At 39.7% G+C, this 20,654-nt stretch overlaps 1 protein-coding gene and 1 long non-coding RNA gene across 5 annotated transcripts; one reads left to right on the forward strand and one right to left on the reverse strand.

Moving 5' to 3' along the window:
* Positions 1 to 555: 555 nt before the first annotated feature.
* Positions 556 to 14,195, reverse strand: LOC133725748 (wall-associated receptor kinase-like 8). 3 transcript variants are annotated; one of them, XM_062153117.1, is made up of 4 exons: positions 14,060 to 14,195; positions 13,000 to 13,946; positions 12,313 to 12,429; positions 556 to 2,069 (listed from the first exon to the last, which is right to left on the reverse strand). In XM_062153117.1, exons 2-4 carry the CDS (start codon positions 13,895 to 13,897, stop codon positions 850 to 852), a joined length of 2,235 nt encoding a protein of 744 aa, XP_062009101.1. In that variant the 5' UTR covers positions 13,898 to 13,946; positions 14,060 to 14,195; the 3' UTR covers positions 556 to 849. The 3 variants fall into 3 exon arrangements, with proteins under 3 accessions (XP_062009101.1, XP_062009102.1, XP_062009100.1); XM_062153118.1 differs by having other exon boundaries at positions 13,000 to 13,925; positions 14,060 to 14,184; XM_062153116.1 differs by lacking the exon at positions 14,060 to 14,195 and having other exon boundaries at positions 13,000 to 14,003.
* On the forward strand, positions 2,064 to 8,644 carry LOC133725751 (uncharacterized). 2 transcript variants are annotated; one of them, XR_009854541.1, is made up of 6 exons: positions 2,064 to 5,024; positions 5,973 to 6,018; positions 6,626 to 6,715; positions 6,801 to 6,876; positions 7,060 to 7,130; positions 8,373 to 8,642. It is a non-coding gene; the product is annotated as an uncharacterized LOC133725751 (long non-coding RNA). The 2 variants fall into 2 exon arrangements; XR_009854540.1 differs by lacking the exon at positions 2,064 to 5,024 and having other exon boundaries at positions 5,036 to 6,018; positions 8,373 to 8,644.
* Positions 14,196 to 20,654: the final 6,459 nt, after the last annotated feature.

Below are 20,654 nucleotides of genomic sequence, written 5' to 3' on the forward strand. Positions count from 1 at the left end.
TTAAAATGGCTTGCAAATTTTCAATTAGGTATGCAGGATTTATTATAGTTATTGTGTCATAAATTTTCATTCATCAATAACTGTGAAACGGTGATGAAGAGAGAACAAGAATTGGACCGTCATCGCCTACGGTAAATGCAAATTAAAACATCATTTTCAATTTTGATAGCATGAAATCTTAATTACAAGATGTTGGGCTCTCCACTCTTTATCAAAATACCAAGTGTTTTTGGATTAAGCTCTAATTTCTACACAAAATTTCAAAAATAGTAACTAATAACGCCATTTTATGATATTCTTTCTTTCCTTTTTTCCCCACTTGAACACTTGCTTTTACTTGGGATGGAATTTTTATTTTTTGTATTTACTGTATTGTTCCCATTTTTTTTCACGAAATCTTACTACATTGTAATAAAATGTTTGATTTTCAATCTCTTCAAGCCTTCAGGTATGACGAATCCCATTTAGGTACCGCTACAAATTAAAATCTAATACATTTAGCTTTTGGTGCCTAAATTATAAGTTGCGATGTTAGGCACACAAAAACTACTCCCAAATTACAGCACTATATTAAGTAGCAAACAAAATGTTATTTCTATTTTTCCGATACAAAAAAGAAACATTACAAGGAACTATCCCTAGTACAATCTATTCCCAAATTGTCAAACAAAAGAGCATTACAAGCAGATAAAGGTGGAGAATTTCCCCAAACTCTAGCGGTAGGATGATGTCCTGTAGTTTAAAAGATTATTTCTATTTGATGTCTATAACATACATAACACAATTAGAATATTATTGCAACTAAGAAACATATTTTCTTGTTTTGGCAAAAACTAAGAAAAATTTAGCTCACCTTGACTTGAAAGATAATAGGGGGATTTCATGGAATGATGAAACCCGACCAACATCCAAAGCTGATCCTGTTCCTGTTGAACTTGAAGCAATATCCCATGGCTCGACTGATTCAGTTTTGACAAATTCAACCTCTTCATAGTTTTGTTCACCACTAGAAGTCTTTTCTGTCATTTGAATCACTTCTAGCTCAGCTGTGACCTCTCTCATTGTAGGGCGCTTCCTTCCATTCAAATTCAGACATCTTCTTGCAAGGTTTGCCACTATTATGATATCTTCTTTCGATCCTTCCTTCAAAACTTGAGCATCAACAATTTCAAATAGACGATCTTTGTGCATGGAAATAATGAAATATGTGGCAAGACTTCTGCCTTCATCCTCTGACCTTAGAAAAGAAATTGGTTTTTGTCCTGTTAAGAGCTCAACAAGAACAACCCCAAAGCTATACACATCACTTTTCTCTGTAAATTGGCTTGACTGAAAGTATTCAGGGTCCAAGTAACCGAATGTGCCATGTACAAGTGATGTGGTCAGGTGAGTTTGGTCAATAGCAATTGATCTCGAAGTTCCAAAGTCAGCAATTTTTGCTCTGTATTTATCATCTAAAAGTATGTTTGTAGACTTGATATCTCTATGATAAATTGGAAAGGAAGCTGCATAATGTAAGTACGAGAGAGCTCCTGCAATTTCTGTGGCAATTCGTAAGCGCATTTTCCATGTGAGTGGAAAGTCTTCAACCTGCTCTGTAATATACTTGGAAAGGGTTCCATTTGGTATAAATTCATAAACCAAAAGAGGAACTTCTGTCTCTAAACAACAACCCAAAAGTTGAACCACATTTCTATGGTTAATTTGGGAAAGAATGACAACCTCATTGATGAATTCTGAAAGTTGGTTTTCATCAACTATTTTAGACTTCTTCACAGCAACAATTCTCCCGTCCTCCAACATGCCTTTGTATACAGTACCTTGACCTCCTTGGCCAAGAATTCTATCCACATTAAAATTATCGGTAGACTTCTCTAACTCTTGTGATTTGAACAATTTAATTTTTTCGACATTAACTTCACCTGACGATAATTGTTGTTCTAATAATAAACCACCATTTCGCTTGAAGAACATCTTTTTTCGTTTTATCTCATTCTTTTTCTTCAGGAGTTTGTATCCAAACCATACACCAATAAGCAACAATAATAGTCCAAGGCTCGAGCTCAAACCTGCATAACTCGGCCACCAAAACGTGCAAAGTCAGATTCAAAGACATATTATTGGATTGAAACTCCAAAAATATATTATCTTGATAAGACACTTGAGTGTTTTCCACAAAACAAATTTAAAAGGATCTTTCAAAGAGAGGGAAAAAAGAAGAAAAAAAAAAAGGTAAAATTTTTCTATGGTACCTGATGTATTGCTACTTAAATAATTTGGTACCTGGTCAATGAAAGCAGACCATTTCGTACTTGGATTTATTCTTCGTCAGACAATTTGGTACTTCACATCCATTTTTTACTTTACAAGTAAGGGCATGATTGTCATTTCAACCTTATTTTCAGAAGAAAAAGAAGAAGAAAAACAAATTTAAAAAATAAAATTCTAGCAATCGACCAGCTATTATAACTCTTTCGAGTATTTATCATTTTTTGGGTAGTATAGAGTATTAATATAAGGGTAGTTCTAGTTGGACCACCAAATTTGATATTTGGACCCCCCCTCCTACTTATTAGAACTCCAATTCACATTTTTAAATACTTAAAAAACTAAGTACACCTCCTTAATTGTACCATAACACCGTTGAACAATTAAATCTCTATCTTTAACAATTTATTGTTTTTTTTTATCTCTATCAATTCAACCACGAATAATTTTGCGAAAGAGTTACCTACACTTTTGGTGTACTTTCATCTAGTGGCAGAACCAAAAATTGATTCTTGGAATGGCCGAATGAGTAGACAATTATAAAGATTTTTTTGTTAATCCAAATAATAGTTTTTTTTTTTTTAATATGAATGGTTTTAAAAAAAAAACTTTGGTTCTCAAATAAATAATATATATTGATTATTTCAAAAAAACAATTTGATTAAATCTAATTAAAAAGAGTTAACCTTTGATCTTAATTTGTAATAATTACACCAAGTAATAATTACACCAAAATATTCAATGAATTTCGTTTAAGGAAATTTCAAATTAAATTGTTTTAAATTTAGTTTTCTATCAAATGAGGGGGCCATATTTTTTTGAAATGGACTGGTGCGGCTGCCCTCAAGCCTTGATTAATGAAATTGCAGAATACAAGGGAGGGACGTAGAGCCTGAACCCCAGATTACAATAAGCATAAAGAGAATATCCTGAAATAATACCAAGACTCTCTACAAAATCTATGTATTCTAACAAGCACTAAATAGCAAAGAGTGCACGAATGATTACTCCATTTGCTTTGACATAGCGGTGACATACCGAAAAGATAACTCTATCACGAAGAAGCATCATTACAAATAGTACAGCTTTCCCATTATGCTGCCGCACGGAAATCAATCAAGCGACACGCAATTTCATTTTGCCACTAGGAGGTTGCGTCCATTTGATCAAGCAAATAGGTCGCCGCCTCACTAGGCTAGACAAGGCACACTGGGTGCGCATACCGGGACCAAGCCCACGTCGCCCTATCGTAAAGTGATAGGGACTTATTACCGGCATAAAGCCACATCTAATTAAATATAACATACGATAAAATATAAAAATATAACATACGATAATATATAAAAATAAAACATTTTAGGACCTGAGCCCAAACCCAGACCCAGGCCCAAAATCCATCCAGCCCAAGCAACAAAGCCCGGGCCCAAAGAACCAAGGCAGTCAGCCTCCATCCCTCTCGCCCACCCCAACGTCGCGCCTGCACCATCATGCCACCTCGCTCACACTACACCAAAAACGTTAACACACAACACTTTTTGCACAACGGAAAAAAAAAAGTGTTGTGTGATGAAGAAAAGTTAATCACACAACATGTTTAGTAAACTTACGTTGTATATGGTGGTTAAAATTCTGAAGTTTTTGTTTAGAAAGTCATTGCACAACGGTTACAAGAATAATCTGTTGTGTGAATCAAAAAAAAAATTTGCGGCAGATTTCCCTCCTAGATGGACTCAAATTTGGCTCCAAATTGTACAACAGTTTAGTTATTTGTGTTGTAGGAGTATACTTGCAAATCATCATACAATGGTTTTTAATGTGCCGTTGTGCAAGTAAGTGGCAGAATTTGGAGAAGTCTCCAAAATGACATTCATTCCCCCTCAAAACAAGCAAATTTGGCTTCAATGGTTTGTCATGCTTGCAACTTCCTACAACATAATGAACTATTTCTGTTGTGTGAATCAGAAATGCCTAACGTGAGCGCCAAAACTGGCATTTTAATTGCACAAGCGGGAAATTTTCATGTTTTGTTCCCTCAGCTATGTAGCAATTCAGACAACGTAAATGTATCTATACGTTGTCTGAGTAACTTAAAAAAAAAAAAAAAAAAAAAGCTATTGCTTAATGCCTTAGACAACTGAGGGCACATTTAAACAAAGTTGCTTGGCTATTTTTCATAGCCTCTCGATCTCTTCTCTCAGGACGCCCAACACTCACAGCTCTCCATCTCTCTCGCGAAATCTCTGTCCTCCTCATCGTTGAACTCTCACGTTCTACTCTCTCTCTCTCTCTCTCTCTCTCTTCAGATTGCTCCTCTCCTTATCTCACTCTTAGTCTTCTCTCGCTCACTTCTTCATCCAACTCTCTTCTTTACCCAGAAATCATAGTCTTCCTCTCTCTTTCATTCTGAAATCCCAAATAGGGAAACCCCAATCTTAGATTCCCCGAAATCAACCAAATCTCTATTGGTCGAACCCTCAATCTGAAACCCAAATTTCATTGACCTAACTCTCGTCTCCACAATTAGCCGGATTTACACTGGACAACCATGGGCCAGGAACTTGATGAAGAACAAGCAGCGCCGCTGGTCATCCTCCGATGGCAAGATTTGGGCGAGTTGCCAGAAAAACGAGCTGATTATTAAGGCTCCCGAAAAGGCGAGAACGGGGGGTGGAAGAATACCCGATATCCATTGCTAGTTCCAGGTGAACTCTCTGCGAGATTGCACAATTTCAAGAACTCCCACTGCTTATTTCTGGGTATGATTCTTTTTCATGTTCTTCCTAGCGATAATTGGCAATTTTTGTTCTTTTTCAATTTCGTCAAATCTCTTGGTTTGATAAGCCTTAGTAATCTAATTCTGTTTTACGAATCTCATCGATATAGATCTATTTTTCTACACTTGGTGGAAAAAAAAAGGTCAAGAATTTAAGTAGAATATACAGCAAGGCTTCTTGACAAATAACAATGGCAACTTTGTTGTTCAAGATGCATGTGATGTAATATGGCAGAGTTTTTAACTGATGCATGTGATGTAGTATGGCAGTTCCAATACATTGAATATTGGAACTGGGTTAACGAGATGATTACTTTGTGGCAATTTGATCTTTGATTGTTGAGAAGAAAAAGGTGATTACTTTGTGGAAGTTGATGTGTGTGTGAAAATGGGGAGGTAAGTTATTCTGTTACTTAGGTTGGACTTGCAAGGATAGGTGTTTATTATATGTCAGAATGGTCACTCAATTCAGCAATTTTTTACATGCCAATGAGCAGAATTAAAAAGTTTCTTTGGCTTCTGTAGAAAACAGGGAAGGGTAGGAGACTGGGAAATGGAGGATTTCAAACATTTTTACCTAAACACTTGGTGATTTAATTCTGCTCCGCTGTTCAAGCCATTCTTTTGCATATATCAACAGAGGGAAAAGGGTTTTTCTTAGTGTTATTTGATTTGAATTTTTTTTTTTTGAATTATAAAACACAATTATGACATGATTACTGTCATGTCAAAAGGGTGAACTCATTGTTAAGGTGGTTGAATTTCCATAGAGACAGCTCTACGATACTCAATATGTGATACTCTATAATTTTCGTTTGGTGCAGAACGTCTTCAGTTTTGCTTTTGGGCCTAGAGTTAATTCAATTAAAATTATATCTTCTTCTGTTTTAGAATGTTTCATAATAATCACTTTGATTTGTGTTTTGTCTAGAATCTCTTCTTTCTTGCTTCTGGGGCCTTCTTATTTGCTGATCTCGGTGAGTTGTTTGTGTTTTATTTTCTATTGAGAATGGTATTTTTTTGTTTTGATTATGCTAAATTCAGGTCTAATCAATTATTTTTTATATTTTGTTTCTGGTTTTGCTATTCATTCTCTTTCTGCTGCTGTTGCTGCTATCCGATTTGTTGTTCCCCCTGCATGCATAAATTGCTCTTCCTTGCCTATTTCGGCGAGTTGCTTTTTATGTTGTCTGTTTTTTTTCTTGGTCTTCATATTTTTGGTTTGAATCCTTTTGAGTTTGCTTATTTGCATAAGGAGTTTGTGTTATATGCATATGGTGTATATTTGAGCCGAGAATAAATTAGTTAGTTGATGCATATGGTGCAGAAATCTCAAACTGCAGAATGTCTATTTGAAATTGCAGAATGGTTGAATCATTCATAGCAAAGTCATTGAAAAGCTATATATTTCTTGGTCTAAAGGTAGCTAGATGTCTATAAATGAGTTACTGGAAAAAACAATATTGGAATTTCTTTTGCGATGCTGTCATTTAATTTGTATTATGTTCATAATGTTTTTCATTTCTCATCTTTTTTTGCTAAGAAATTCTAATTACCTATGTGATTTGTTTTATGACTTTGCAGCATTGTTCTTTTACATGGAATTCCAGGGACTAGAAAAACCGCTTTATGTAAAGCATTAGCTCAAAAACTATCCATCTGATTTAACTCCAGGTTCGTGGATGTATCACTTTTCTCTCCATTAAGTCATGTGTTTGTATATTTGTAGAATGCCCGACTCATGGTTTATGATTTACAGATACCTACAGTCCCAATTGCTTCAAATTAATGCACATTCTCTATTCAACAAATGATACTCTGAAAATGGCAAGCTGGTATGTAGTCGACACTATCACTGAATATGACTGCTCTTTGTAAACTAAAGTTGGATTTGGACCATGTGCTCTTTGTAAACCAATCTGATAGTGATTTGATAGTTGTTTTGATTGGTGAAATTTACTGTTACTGTGATTTTGTTTTTTCATCTGGCTTGACTATAAATGTATGATGATATGCAGATGAAGTTGAAAGTCTCGCTGCTATTAAAAAATTTGCTTGATCGAGTTTGGAACCTTCAGATTCTATTCAGGTACCATGCTCTCCCCTTTTCCTTTTGCAGGCTATTTTCTAAGCTTTTTCATCAGATGTAATACAAAAGATCAAAATTAACATTTTGCATTCAGTTGAGGGTATTCAAGCTTTTCCTAATTCCCTTCAACCATGGCATGTGCCCACAAGCCCTTGACTTGGAGTTACAGGACAGTAGTAAACTAGTAATGGTAGGTATCATAATGAAAATAAAGTAGAGGAGTAGTAATGAGCTAGATCCCTAAGGATTCATAGAGTCCTTCCAAACTGTACCATTGAAAATAAGATGAGACAAAAAGAACAAATATAGCACTATCAAAACTGAGATTTGAGGATGGCATTGTCAAGCTATAATTCATGTTATTTCTTATCCTTCATTTGGTTTGGAAGACCTCCATCAATACTATGTTGTCCCTCACCTTTGGTTACATTCACCAAATTGTATAAAGTGGTGAATGAGGCCGACAGATGTATGAGTTTAATTTTTGTTGCTAGAATGAGGCAAGATTAATTAGACTACAGAATACCATTTTGATTAAAGAAGCAACTGAATGTGCAGATGGACAGAAAATATGCAATAATGTCATTGTATAAGTTTCATTCTTTAGAGTATTGTTTTTGGCCATTTAGCTTTCTTTCTTATTTTGTTCAGGAAATTACTAAGGCCCTTTATGTAGTTATCTTGCTTCGATTTTTTTTTTCTCTCCCTACTTGACCAGCTTGACTTACTAAACCTAATGCTAACTATAATACTAAACAATATCTGTTTCACCGGACTGAGATTATAGATGAATAGAGGAGAAGAGAGATGCAGGTATTACCTATGGATTACTGATGTAGAGATTAGTTATCAGCTTTATCTGATTCGGAGAATTTTTGGTGGTAGTATATATCAATTAGTTATCAGTTTTAAAAATCATATCGAATCTCATCGATATACTCATGCATTTCACTTTTGTTTCATACATAAATGATCACTATATCGATTCGAAGTTTGTAAGTAACATTGGTTGGTATATATTAGCATGTATCAATCAAATCATATTAAGAGTGTAGCAAATGACTAATATACAGCTCAGAGATGTATATGACTTCTATTTGGACAACTTGACTTGCAACTTTCAATATTTAAATCATAAGCATAACAATTGGATATATGCACTTTTGGATGGCATGCAGAAGGTTGTGTTCAGATGGATAGAGAGTAATTTCAACTTTCTGAAGCTTATTTGTTTGTATATAGGTTCTGGACTGGCTTTTTTGGCTGAGGTGTCTTTGGTTGGACATTTGGACAGAAATTGCAAACCACTCGCTTCAACTTTAAAGGTTTGACACCATGGCTGCACAGATTAAGTTCCTGGAATAGTGGGAAGACAAGAGTTTGTATCAATATGTTGGCTATTGAAACCAAGTTCCTGCACAAACTCTATATGTGGCATGTTTTACGTAGTTGTATCAGCTTTTGGGAAATGCTTTTAACATTAAGAGATATATGGAATAGGTTTGATTACTCATTTGAGCATTTGCAATGTGTTTTGTTTCCAATTGATCAACAATCTAGACGTTCCATTATTTACGTAATAATGGAGCATTAATTTTTCCTAATTCTGATCACACAATGATCAGGTAACAAAAATGGGACAAAAATACATTGTAATCAATCATATCACACATCGGTTTTTAACGAATCAGTGTCTTCTGATTTACACTCAGACAACAGAATTAATTGAACTCTGTTGTCCTACAAGTTAATCACACAACAGAAGCAATTGAACCATGTTGTCCTAAAGTTAATCACACAACAGATATAGTCTAAGAACTGAAGTTTGAAGAGCAATCAGACAACAGACAAACTAAAAAAATGTTGTCTGACATGCTTAACATACAACGGTTGCAAACTGGCACTGTTGTCTGAAGACGCCCCTCAACTGCTGCGCAGCTGCGCTGGGCATCTGCCGAGCCATCTGCCGAGCTATCACACAACGGTTATAACACATACCTGTTGTCTGTGTGTTTATCACACAACTGTGTTCCACCGTTGTCTGATTTTTCATCAGACAACGGCTCACTCTACAACGGTGGGTCTTCAAATCACACAACGGTTTTCTACCGTTGTCTGATAACAAAATTGGTGTAGTGTCACCACTCCTCCATCGATGTCGGGCCTCCAACACAGCCGCTCTGTCGTCGCCGTCGGACCACTATAGGAGGACGTCATCCAACTCCACAATCCCAACCCCACACAGCCTGGATTCGGATCGTGAATCCAGACCCAAGAGGACGACTGCCCGAACACCACCCCACTCCATTGCTTCACCTACCCATGGTGGCTCCGCCGCCTGACCCATCGCAGCACCATGGGTCCGCCCAACATCGATCCCACCCCTCAACGACAAAGCATACCTAGGTGCAGCCGGACACGAGAGGAGATGAGGATAGAGACCTCCACGCCTCAGCCTCTGAGCATCGAACCTGTCCATGGGCAATAGAACCCGTCCGACCGCACACACAGTGCACTGACAAGGCCGGAGGCCAGAGCCAGTGCCGAGGCGCAATCCTATCCGGCGTTCTCTAGGTTTTTCTCTCTCACTGACTAAGCGGTTTTTTTTTTCTTTTTGTTGATAATGCTATGAGGGGGCCATGTAGAATTAGGAAGTGTAGAGAAATAATGGGAAGTTATAGAGAGATTTTTAGAGTGATGTAGCGCATCCTCTTCCAGTTGTGATGCGGCGCATCCTCTTCCAGTTTTTATCAAACCCTAGCCGCCAAGGCTGGGGATCTAAGCAACGCCAGTTGGTGCAAACAACAAGCAGAGTCTCTCTCTCTGCTTTTCAATGTATCTCGAGGTAATCCAACCTTGACTTCGTTTGATGGGCTCTCAACCAAACTTTCTCTCTATAATCTTTGGAACGAAAGATGGATTTGCAGATGCCAGAGTTTTGCAATGGAGGTTCATAACAAGGGAAACCTCCATCTAGGATCTAGGTCGAATCCGACCAAGCAGAGCATGACTCGAGGTTGGTGAGGATCTGGAATTGCTGGCGTGGACGAATTCTAATTGGGCGAGGGTGAATGATCTACCAGTGGCCCGATCACGGCAGGGGAAAGTGCCCCGTGCCCAATGGGCGGTGGTGACGGGATTTGCGACTGCTAAACAAAGCTTTGTAATCCACGAAGGAATGGCCGGAGCTTTACGGAGACTCCAACCTGTAAGAGAGTCCCTCCGTCTGATGTGTCGAAGATTTGATGAACGACATGCGTGCGGCGGTGGCGGTGGTGATCGATGCAGGAGAAGGTGGACCAACTAGAATTGCAGTTGGGTGCCCAGATCACTTGTATGGCCTAAGTTACTTGGGTGGCCCAAATCCAGCTGGGTACTGAAATTGAATGGGCTTTGGGGACCCAAAACAAATAATAATACCTTTTGGACTTGGGCCTTTATTTGGACCAAACTGTTGGGATCTAATTCTATGGGGTTTCATATTTGGGATCCAGGAGGATGGACTCGGCCAAACCTCCTAGCCCTAGTTTGGATGACAATGAGAGAATTTAGTTTTTTTTTATTGAACTATGCCTATTTACTGTGTCCTAGTTTTGTCATAGTTATAGGCTTGCTTATAATAAGTGAGCACTAATTGTCTAATGCGTCCTAAACTTGCCCTAGAGTTGGCAAGAGAAGGTATGTATCCGTGCCATTTTGGCTTGAGATGAATGAAATTGAATACTTTGATTCAAAAAAAAGAGGGGACCATGTATAGAAATGAATTGTTTTTACTTAATTATTTTAGGTAATTTATATTAAAGGGGAGGTAAGAAGAGTATTTGTTTTTTTTTCTTTTTTCTTTTTCTCTTTTTGTCTTTATTTGGCTTTTCATATGAATCCAGTAGAGAAAAGATGGAGGTCCAAATATCAAATTTGGAGGTCCAACTAGAACCACTCTTAATATAAACTTTATTTAATATTAGTTCATATTCAACAAGAATTGATTAAATTTTATTGTTTTTTTATAGAAGTTAATTTTTATTTAATAATATGAAAAACATTTCTATTGAATAAAATGAGTTGAAATCAAGAGAACATTTTTGTGGACCATAAAACCAAAAGACCTGGTACGAAAATCTTGAATGAGACTTCATAAAATATTTTGATTAATATAAAAAACAATTTTGTTTCATTATTTATACATATTCTTTTTTCTAAAACCTGGAGCGCGGTAGCTAGTAGTGACCTGTTGTGGTGGCAGGGAGGCAGGGGTTGTTGGGCTGGGCTTGTGGACCAGGTCCAAATAAACCCTAGGCTCCTTTGTCTGGGCCAATTGAAATGGGAAGGGGAGGGGATTGGGCTATGGGCTTTTGGGCCTATTGTCTAGTTTCTTTTTCTTGTTATTTAGTTGGGTTTTTTCATTAGTAATTTTATTTTCTTTTGTTCATAATTGACATAATATTTGTTTTTGTTTTTTGTTTTTTTTTTTAAAGGAGAATGACTCACTCATATTAATGAATCAACTGCAACGGTCGAAATAGTACATCAACCAAAACAGACATAAACATAGGCCTATGCTTAAAATGGTACACATACTACTTCATGGACAATAAAGCACAAAGTCTAACTAACAAAAGAACCTTCACCTTCAAAGGAACATATATGTTGCTATCTACCTCTCATCGAGCATGCAATTGTGATACAAAAAATAAATAACATTTTAAAGAAGTCACAAAGAAGATCTTCAACTAGGCTAGACTAAACTCCTTAGCTTAAGTAAACAGGACGGATCACCTTCCCCCAATTAACATAATATTTGTTGTTTCTTTATTCCAAAAAAAAAAAAAAAATTGTTGTTTCTTTTTTTTTTTTTTTTTTTGAAAGGGAAAATTGTTGTTTCTTAATTAAGCTTCAAATCGTTGAAAATTAATCTTAATTAATTGTTATATGATTAATAGATACTGATTAGTGTTAAGTTACACATCATTTGCATCAAGTATAATCAACAAGACTGAACTACTCTTTCAATTAATCTTCTTTTTACGTTCTGATATGTTTACCATGTATGTTGGAGGTGAAGATTCAAATGGAGGACATGAAGTGTATGGACAAATGAATTTACATGACCACCAAAACTACAAACGCAAGACTACTATTTGCATTAACATTTTGTAATATATTTATGAATTATATTCTCTACCTGTGGCAAGGATCAATTTAGCCTTTCTCCCGTCGTCCTCACATCGGAATGAACCATACTCGTTCACGCACTTGCTGTTGCGACAGGGTGGGTGAGAACCTTGGCATTCATCAATGTCTGAAATAATGGAGGGGACAAAAAAGAAAATAATTACGGATAATTATTAGGATGAGACTTTTTTGGCAACTTAACTTAACTCACAAACAAAACAATAATTAGTTCATTCTGACAAAAAAAAAATAATAATAATGTTTTCCACAAACACTTAATTTTGGTGGTGCAATTTTATTTTATTTTATCAAAATAAAAAATACAACGTTTTGTTAGAATGAAAATATATTGATCATTAAACCTATATAATTACTAATTTGATATTTTGGTTACATTGAAAAATGTTGGATTCATCATTTTCTTCAACTCAAGCATCTGTTCCACTTTGAGATTGATAACGATCTAGCTTGCTTGTGAAAAAAAAATTTGTACGTTTTTCAACTTTAAAAACGCAGTACCAAATTTCAAATATGCTGACACATGTCATACAAAAAATAAAAAATAAAAAAAATGCAAACACATGACCAAAATTGCAATATTAAAACAGGACGAAAATTATAGTTTTGTTAAAACACAAGGACTGAAAATTGCATTTGAACATTAAAAAAAAAAAAGAACTGTAAAATTTTGAATTACCATGACAAGAATATGGCCCGAGATACGGATTTCCCTCGTAGCCCAAGGGGCAGTAACAAAAAAGTGTTGACCAATTGAATGCGCCAGAAGCCCAAGCATAGCAATTCGGGTTGGCATCCACATCTCGATACTCTCGATGCCGATTAAACCCATTAAGGTCAGTGGACCCGTTAACAAAAACAATGGACGTGTCAAAATCAAATGGCCCAGTGTGGTTGTTTATGCTCCAGAATAGTGTCACAGGAACCTTGCGCATCCTCTGCATCTGAGAAATTGTTGGTGTTGAATTGAATGTGTACTGAAACCAATCTTTGTCAACCAGGAAGGAAAACCTATTGCAATCTGTAGTATTCTCTAAGGTAAGATTATTAACAGTGTAGTGTGGAGGAATACTACTCTGACAACAGTTAATACCGATATCGCAACCCATGTATTCATTTTCTTGATTACACAGTGACCTGCATCCGCCAACAACAAAGTCTGCGGAACTAAACGTGGCAAAGGAATTGCAACTCGCTGCAGTGAATATGCTGTACCTCCGAGAGTAGACGAAAGGGCTGTCGGTTAAATCCGTAGCTTGGCTTCTATTGTTTCCCTCGCAGAAGAATGTAACGGGGCTGTACACCTGAAGCGTTTGATTTCTTTCGAATTCGGTCGATATATTCAGCACCTCCAATTTGGTACGCCTCAAGAAAGGCTTCCCCTCGTTGCAGTCGATTTGAAACCATTCGTCATAGTAACAACTTTCATTAGGTCCAATCCCGAAAGGGTACCGGATGATAACATTTCCACACTTCTCTGGGCAATCACGCTTTGCCATCTGAGGTGAAGCGGTACTTGCGTGGCATATGGATAACAGCAAAATGAATATCATTTGATGAACTAGAATTTCCATCATCACTAATTTGTCTGATCGAAGATGTACTCTGGAAGAAGTATGATAGAAGCTGTAAAGCAAATTGACGATAATTGGCGAACTTTATAAAGAAAAAATTATGAGAATTTTCAATTCAACAATACGTACGATTCAATAAAATTAAATTGAGATATTTCTTAGCACCTGCATGCTTCAATTTGATCGAGAAAAGGGAAGAAGCTATTGATTCCAACTTGCCGTAATTGACTAAGCTAAGAGCATATTTATGGTCGAGATCTAATTGAATGAAGATTTTTCTCTCATGAGAAATTTCAAACAACAAATGGTGATGTCCACTTGTTCACTTCATGAGTTGGTTGATGGTGCAACAAATACGTTGAGAGTATGGATCTCACATGGGGAAATGAGGACTCCACGTGTGAATGTTTCGCACGTGTACAATATTGGGTGATGTAGAGCCCGTGTGGCCACGAGGTCTTCACACGTTGGAGTAACCCAATTTGATATCTTAATAAAGTAATCTGAGTTTCAAATCCAAAACCAATTGGCAACTGATGAAGTGACCCGAATCTTTATAAACTCATATGCAAAGTCTTATTTTTTTCCATGTGAAATCTATACTCTCAATAGAAGAAACTTTAGAGTGATCTAGTAGTCACTTTTTTTATTTTTTTTCTTCTTCTTTTAATATTAAAATAAAATAAATAAGCAAATAACGACAAACTGATATATAAATCAGAGGACACAAATAAAGAAAAAAGCATGAAGCAAGGCAAATGCATGCGAAGACCATATGTACTCGGTCAGCGAATTAGAAGCTTCGTACTATGGATTTTTGGCCAAAATTTCTTCCAGCAGATTCTGATACTTGGACAATGCGAAGAAGAAATTATCCCTTTTCCGTGCAACACATGGCTTTAGATGCGTGGGGCAATAGTTATTCTCAAGCAATTCTTTCTCATCCTGCAGATTATATAGAGCTAATGATCAGAGACCAGTTTCTAGGTACCCATTCTAACTCTTAACTTCTACATCTTTAATATGTGAAACGATAATATACATGGACATTTAGAGGGGTGTATTGTATATGGAATTAGTGGAACTTTTAAAGAAATCTATGGAATTTAAAAGTCTGGGTGTATTCAATATAGACTTTTAACAGTCCATGAAAGTCTTGAGGTATTCAATTAGGATTTTTAAAGACTTCATGAATTCCACCAAAATCTAGGGGTATTCAATTAGGACTTTTAAAAATAAATAAAAGTACAGACGTATTCAAAATATCATTCATACTTATGGAATTAGAAAATTATGGATAATCATGGACTTTGTAGTGTTAACTATACATACCAAACTCCAATAATTTTCCAGCCTCCAAACCAAAGATTTGAAAAAGTCTATCAAAGTTTCCTCTTAAAAAAAAAAAAAAAAAGGTCTATCAAAGTTCTTCTCTCTACGCACGAAGAAGTTGGTCATTCATCATCTCTCTTTCTTAATTTTTTGTTTTTTCTCTAATCTTTTATGATATCAACGTTTTTTGATACCCAACATGTTCATTGTAGTTATTGAATGTGATTTTTGTTTTTTTTTTTCAATTGTGATACTTCGAATCCTAATAGCAATAAAAATGATTTATGAAACTCTAAAACCCAAATATTGTGGTCTACCCCTAAGACCTTGAATAGTGTTGCTATGGCATACTAAATTTTATCTTATTAATTAATTATTCTCATTAATTTGAATTTATATAATGGTTCAAAGAAAGGTTGAACAATTGAATTTCAATTGATTGATTATAGATCAAGACATTGACCAATATTTGCTACAATATATGTTAATCGGTGAAAACAAAATTGATGAGAATAATTAACCATAAACATCAAGTGATCTATATTGCATATTTACGTTGTTGGGAGATTAGGAATGAGAACAAACTCGCTAGACAGACTAACGATCATTCATTTGAGTCAATTTCTATTAGAAGATACTTGAGCATTGAAGAGACAACGAGTTATTATCTTGTTTTGTGTTTGGGCTGCATTTGTTTTGTTTTTTTGTTTTTATATTTTGTACATGCTAGGAAATCTGTAGAAGTCATTCATAATAAAGTATATAGATTTTCATGAATCAATAAAAGTCTGTTGCTAAAATCAATGGTTTTAAGAAATCCATAACAGTCTATCAACTTTTTAAAGAGTCTGTGGACTTTTAAAAAAGTCTGCACAAATCCAAATACAATACACCCCCCTTAAAAGCAATCTCCAAGAGGTCTAGGGGGTTGCCCATCTACATGATAAGTCTTTAATCGCTTTCACTTTGAATTCCATAACGCAGCCCTACTACATATCATCATCAGGAAACCACAGCCTTCAACCTTACAAATGGTGTTATGACCCTGCAGCTAGATTCTATGTCTTTAGTCTTTTAGCTAGCTAGTCTTCAATTTCTTGTCATCTTGTAATAGATTAATTCCTTCCCCACTATTCATCCCCTTGTATACGGCTAATTGACTTATTTGTAAACACACATGTCACAGCTAGTCAAAGATCTGACCAAAAGAAATTACTACATTATATAACGGTTCTGACTGGTTGGATATGGAAACAATAGCTAATGATTTTCACTGAATGAGATATCATGTAAACTTGTTCAAGTAACAGAAGAAACCCATCTAAACCCAAGAAAGATTCAATATGTTAATGCTCAAGGTCTGGCGGTAGCCAAACCTTCGTTTAACGCGGGTCCGGTGGGCGGACCGCTACTCTGTGGATTCAGTGATCTTCGCTAGCTGTCAAACGAAAGACAGGGCGTCAGAGGGAGACCGTGTTGGGCGGTCTTCACTTCTCCGATGCCTAAGTCAGTCAATGCATATAGACAGCATAACAATAAATGAGTAGTAAATGCGTAATTAATGAGGAGAGAGGAGAGAACCTTTTATAGGTGAGGAGGAGGCTGATCTTCTCCTTGTTTTCGATGTGGGATTGATGTGATTCAGTCCCCAGCTTTAGGAGCTTCTGATGCTATCTTGGCACGGCGCGTGGCGGCGCGTCGGCGGTGATCGGGGGGCGATCCGAAGCTCAGGCTGTAGCCCGCCTGGCTGTGTATCTGTATGTTATTCCTTTGGCGGGAATTAGTACCTCTGGCGGTACAATGAGCGTAGCCCATTATAGCTAATTATGCTTGTGAATGTACATGTATGTACAAGTCCCCCAAGTCCCCAGTCAGGGAGGGCAATCTTGGTTGGGGAGTTGTTCGGCGGTTTGAAGCGTTATCTTCCGCTAGACTTGCAACAGCATAATTAGCGTCAGTGCGTTGTCAACCATGGATTTACTGAGCAAACGCTTTATACCCTTTCGGGTGGGCCCCTGCTAGGCCCCCCAGTGAGTCCCCCACTCCCCGGCTAAGATAGACCTCCGGATGGTCGGCAAATTGTTTGTTGAGGGGGAGCTGCACGGAGCAGAGGGTGTTGGGTAGCAAGCCCAATCTTTAGTACCTAAGTGACGGGGGTCAACGTGTCTGATCAGGGCCGTCGTAGACTGTTGACAAGTCCCCGTGTCCCGTAGGGACGGTCTGACCGTAACGCCGCGTGGCGGTCGTTGTCAGAGTGAGGCTTGGCCTCGGGATCAGCCGCTGGCGGATATCCCCCCGCTGACTGTACCAGGAAGCAGCGTCCAATGGACGTGCTTGGCGGTATTTTATTGAGCGATATTGCGCTGAACAAAGTACGCAGCTTGCAAGCTGAAAAGGGGGTTCCGCTAGAGTGTGTAGCGGAAGACGCCCCACTTTCAAGATGACAAGGGAGAAGTTCCGCTGGCGGAGTTTCGCACAGCGGAGACTTCGTCACTTGGAAGGTGACAAGGGAGAAGTTCCGCTGGCGGGGTTTCGCCCAGCGGAGACTTCGTCACTTGTAAGATGACAAGGGAGAAGTTCCGCTGGTGGGGTTTCGCCCAGCGGAGACTTCGTCACTTGGAAGGTGATAAGGGAGAAGTTCCGCTGGCGGGGTTTCGCTCAGCGGAGACTTCTGACGGTTGGAGATTTCTTCCCAAGTGGTTACTTCCATTAGACGCTTCGTCTGATGGTGGTCGACACGTGGCCACCTCCCAGAGGATTAGCGTCTGGAGGCGTGTCTCCTAAGCCTGGCCGTCTTCTCGCCATTAATGCGAGTAATTATGGATTCCGTAACCGAGGCGACGTCTCGGTTAATCCGGAGAGTAAGTGGAGACGTGGGACACGTGTACGGCTGGTGTGCGATGTCGTTTTTCAGTGGACGGTTTAGACTTCGTTGATGTTGACATAAAAGGGGGGGAACTCAGCGAGATTTGACACTTTGCTAAGGCTTCAAACTCTACTCATCGTCTTCACGCTTTTCTCGTCCGAGACTCAAGAAAGAGGCTTCTGGAATTTGGTGGAGATATCGTGGCCGGAGAAACGAAGATTCTTCCCACTGAAGACTATTGCTCGCCATCACACCGGAGTTTTTGCCACAAAGGTTGGTATTTTGATTCTCTTCCCTGTTCCATTGGATCTGTTGGTTTCTGGGTTTTGTTGATTCTGTTTTTGGTGTGTTATCTGTTCCTCTCTGGTGTGTTTTGAGGGTGTAGAGTGAGGTTTGGGGGTGGGTGATGGTGTTTGGCAGGGAGTTGATGTTTAGGGATTTGCTAGATGGTCGAATCTGGGTTGAGTGTGCTTGTTCTTGTTTTGGCATTTTCTGGGTAACTGTTCTTGATGTTCTTGGCTATAACTGATATAGGCATAGGCTAGATCGTGTTTGAGCTAACTGATTTGGGTTTTAGGGTTTGGGATGGCTAACGTCGTAGAGATTTCGAGCAGTGAGGATTCCGGGTCTGACGTGTCGTTCAGCGTGGCGGATAGAATATTTATTGACTCGTTGCGTCCGTCTGCCCATGCATGAACCTCACTGCCAGAACCGCTAGAGGTTGAGCCGCTACAAACCATACCTTGGGAAGTAGCCATGGGTCGTACCTCGCGTCCAGAGAGTTCTAGGGCAGGGGAGGCCGCCGCTGCCAAAAATAGGCGTGACAAGCGGTTGGCAAGTAACAGCACTGCCAGTGGCTCGGCTGGCGGGGGAGAGATGGCGGGGGAGGATGCTGAGTCAGCGTGGGTCCTCCAGGACGGCACCCCCTTTGACGAGGCAGGAGGGCGGATGAACGTTGCCGCCGTCAATCGGGTGAAGCGGATGTTCCGGTTGCCAGGTACGGTGAAGCTGCGTCCGCCGACGGTGGACGAGAAAGCATCGATTCTTCCAGAGGGGTTTGCCGCCGTGCAAGAGGCGATATTCCGCCAAGGAGTGACACTCCCGCTGGTGCCCAATCTTCAAATTTTGGTGTGCGAGTTTGGCCTTGCTTTTGTGCAAATTTGTCCCAATATGTGGCGGTTAATGCTGGCGCTGAACTCCCTATGGCGGCTGTCCGGTTGTGAGGGGCCAACCGTGGCGGAAGTGTTGCACTTCTACGAGCTGGTGTACGTGAAGCGCCAAGGTTGCAGAGGGCAGGTGAACTTCAGCCGCCGCCAGGGGGCGCCCAAACTGATCGAGAACTTGAGGGATTCCATGTCCTACTGGCGGGGGACCTTCTGTGTTGCCACGGCGGGGTGGGAATAACAAGCTGGGTCCAACGAGGGGGAGCCGACGTTTAGGATTAAGTCGGAGTTTCAACATATCCGAGGTTGTTTACCGGTCTCCGCTGAACATAGCTGGCGGTTTCTCTTATGCATAGCGTTGTATTTCTACTAATGATTACTGTTTGTTTGTGCAGCGGGCTTGCGCTACAACCTGACTCGTGAAGAAGAGTGTCGCGTGGCACGCATCAGAGGCTGTTGGCGGAATCGCAAATTGCTGGACTTTCGCCTTCGTACCGGTTGGGAGTTGTTGGTCGATCAACGACTGACTCGTGCCGTTGGTAAGAAATCTCCGCCAGATTGTACTTATGATCAGAGTGCCTCAGGCTGACTGATTTGTTGTTGTTGTTTTTTTTTTTTTTTTTTTTTTTTAGAAACTCCGCTAGGTAACAAAGCGAGCCGCGACGCTTTTGATAAGGCAATGGACCGCGCAGAGATTGACAATTTCTTGGAGACCATGTATGCGTCGGGGCTGGCGGCCCAGCAAACGATCGTGAACCCGGAGACGCTGGCACTGAGCCCGTCCGAGGTTCCAGTAGTGCTACCTATGCCGCACCACTCCCACCATGGTGGTGACGGCCTGCCAGTCGTTCAGGCGAGGGCCAACGTGGATGGTGGGAAGAAGGGGTCTGCCACCGCCGCGCCGCAGAAGGAGAGGGTGCTTGCCAACAGGCGCGGCCCTCATAAGGAGAAAACGGTGCCGCCGGTGGAGACCGTCACCGTAGCAAGGGAGCCGCCGCCGACGAGGGGATCGAGGCCTGCTGCTGGGAACACAAGGGTGCTCTAGCGAAGGCGCCGACAGAATGACTCCCCTGATGAGGAAGAGGGGGATGATGTGGAGTCCATCGGGGCCCGCCAGCAGAAGAGGGCTCGACAAGCTCCGCCCAAGGTTCCCGTGGTCGAGGAGAGAGAGGCGGCCGCGAGCGACCTGGACTCGTTCGCCGCGTACGGAGAGTTCATGACCGACGGTGAGCGGGGATTTCTTTATCACCTCTTCGAGCGGCTGGGGTTTGGCGGCCTGGCGGGGATTTCGCGCCCAACGGCAATTGACCAGTCGCCCTTTAGCTCGGCCTTTGGTCACTTGTCGGTTGGGCTGCATGAAATGTTCGTGGCGGCGTCGAAGCAGCCCCGGGTTGAGCGG

The sequence above is a fragment of the Rosa rugosa genome, chromosome 1 (assembly GCF_958449725.1).
Source record: "Rosa rugosa chromosome 1, drRosRugo1.1, whole genome shotgun sequence".
Classification (NCBI taxonomy): Eukaryota; Viridiplantae; Streptophyta; class Magnoliopsida; order Rosales; family Rosaceae; genus Rosa; species Rosa rugosa.

What these genes read in the sequence shown, in the direction of transcription:
- LOC133725748 (XM_062153117.1), bottom strand. Translation starts at nt 13,897, where the DNA reads ATGATGGAAATTCTAGTTCATCAAATGATATTCATTTTGCTGTTATCC. An exon ending in CGGGCCATATTCTTGTCATG is followed by an intron (nt 12,430 to 12,999) that starts GTAATTCAAAAT and finishes CCATTATTTCAG; the next exon opens with ACATTGATGAATGCCAAGGT. An exon ending in TAAATTGATCCTTGCCACAG is followed by an intron (nt 2,070 to 12,312) that starts GTAGAGAATATA and finishes CGAGTTATGCAG; the next exon opens with GTTTGAGCTCGAGCCTTGGA.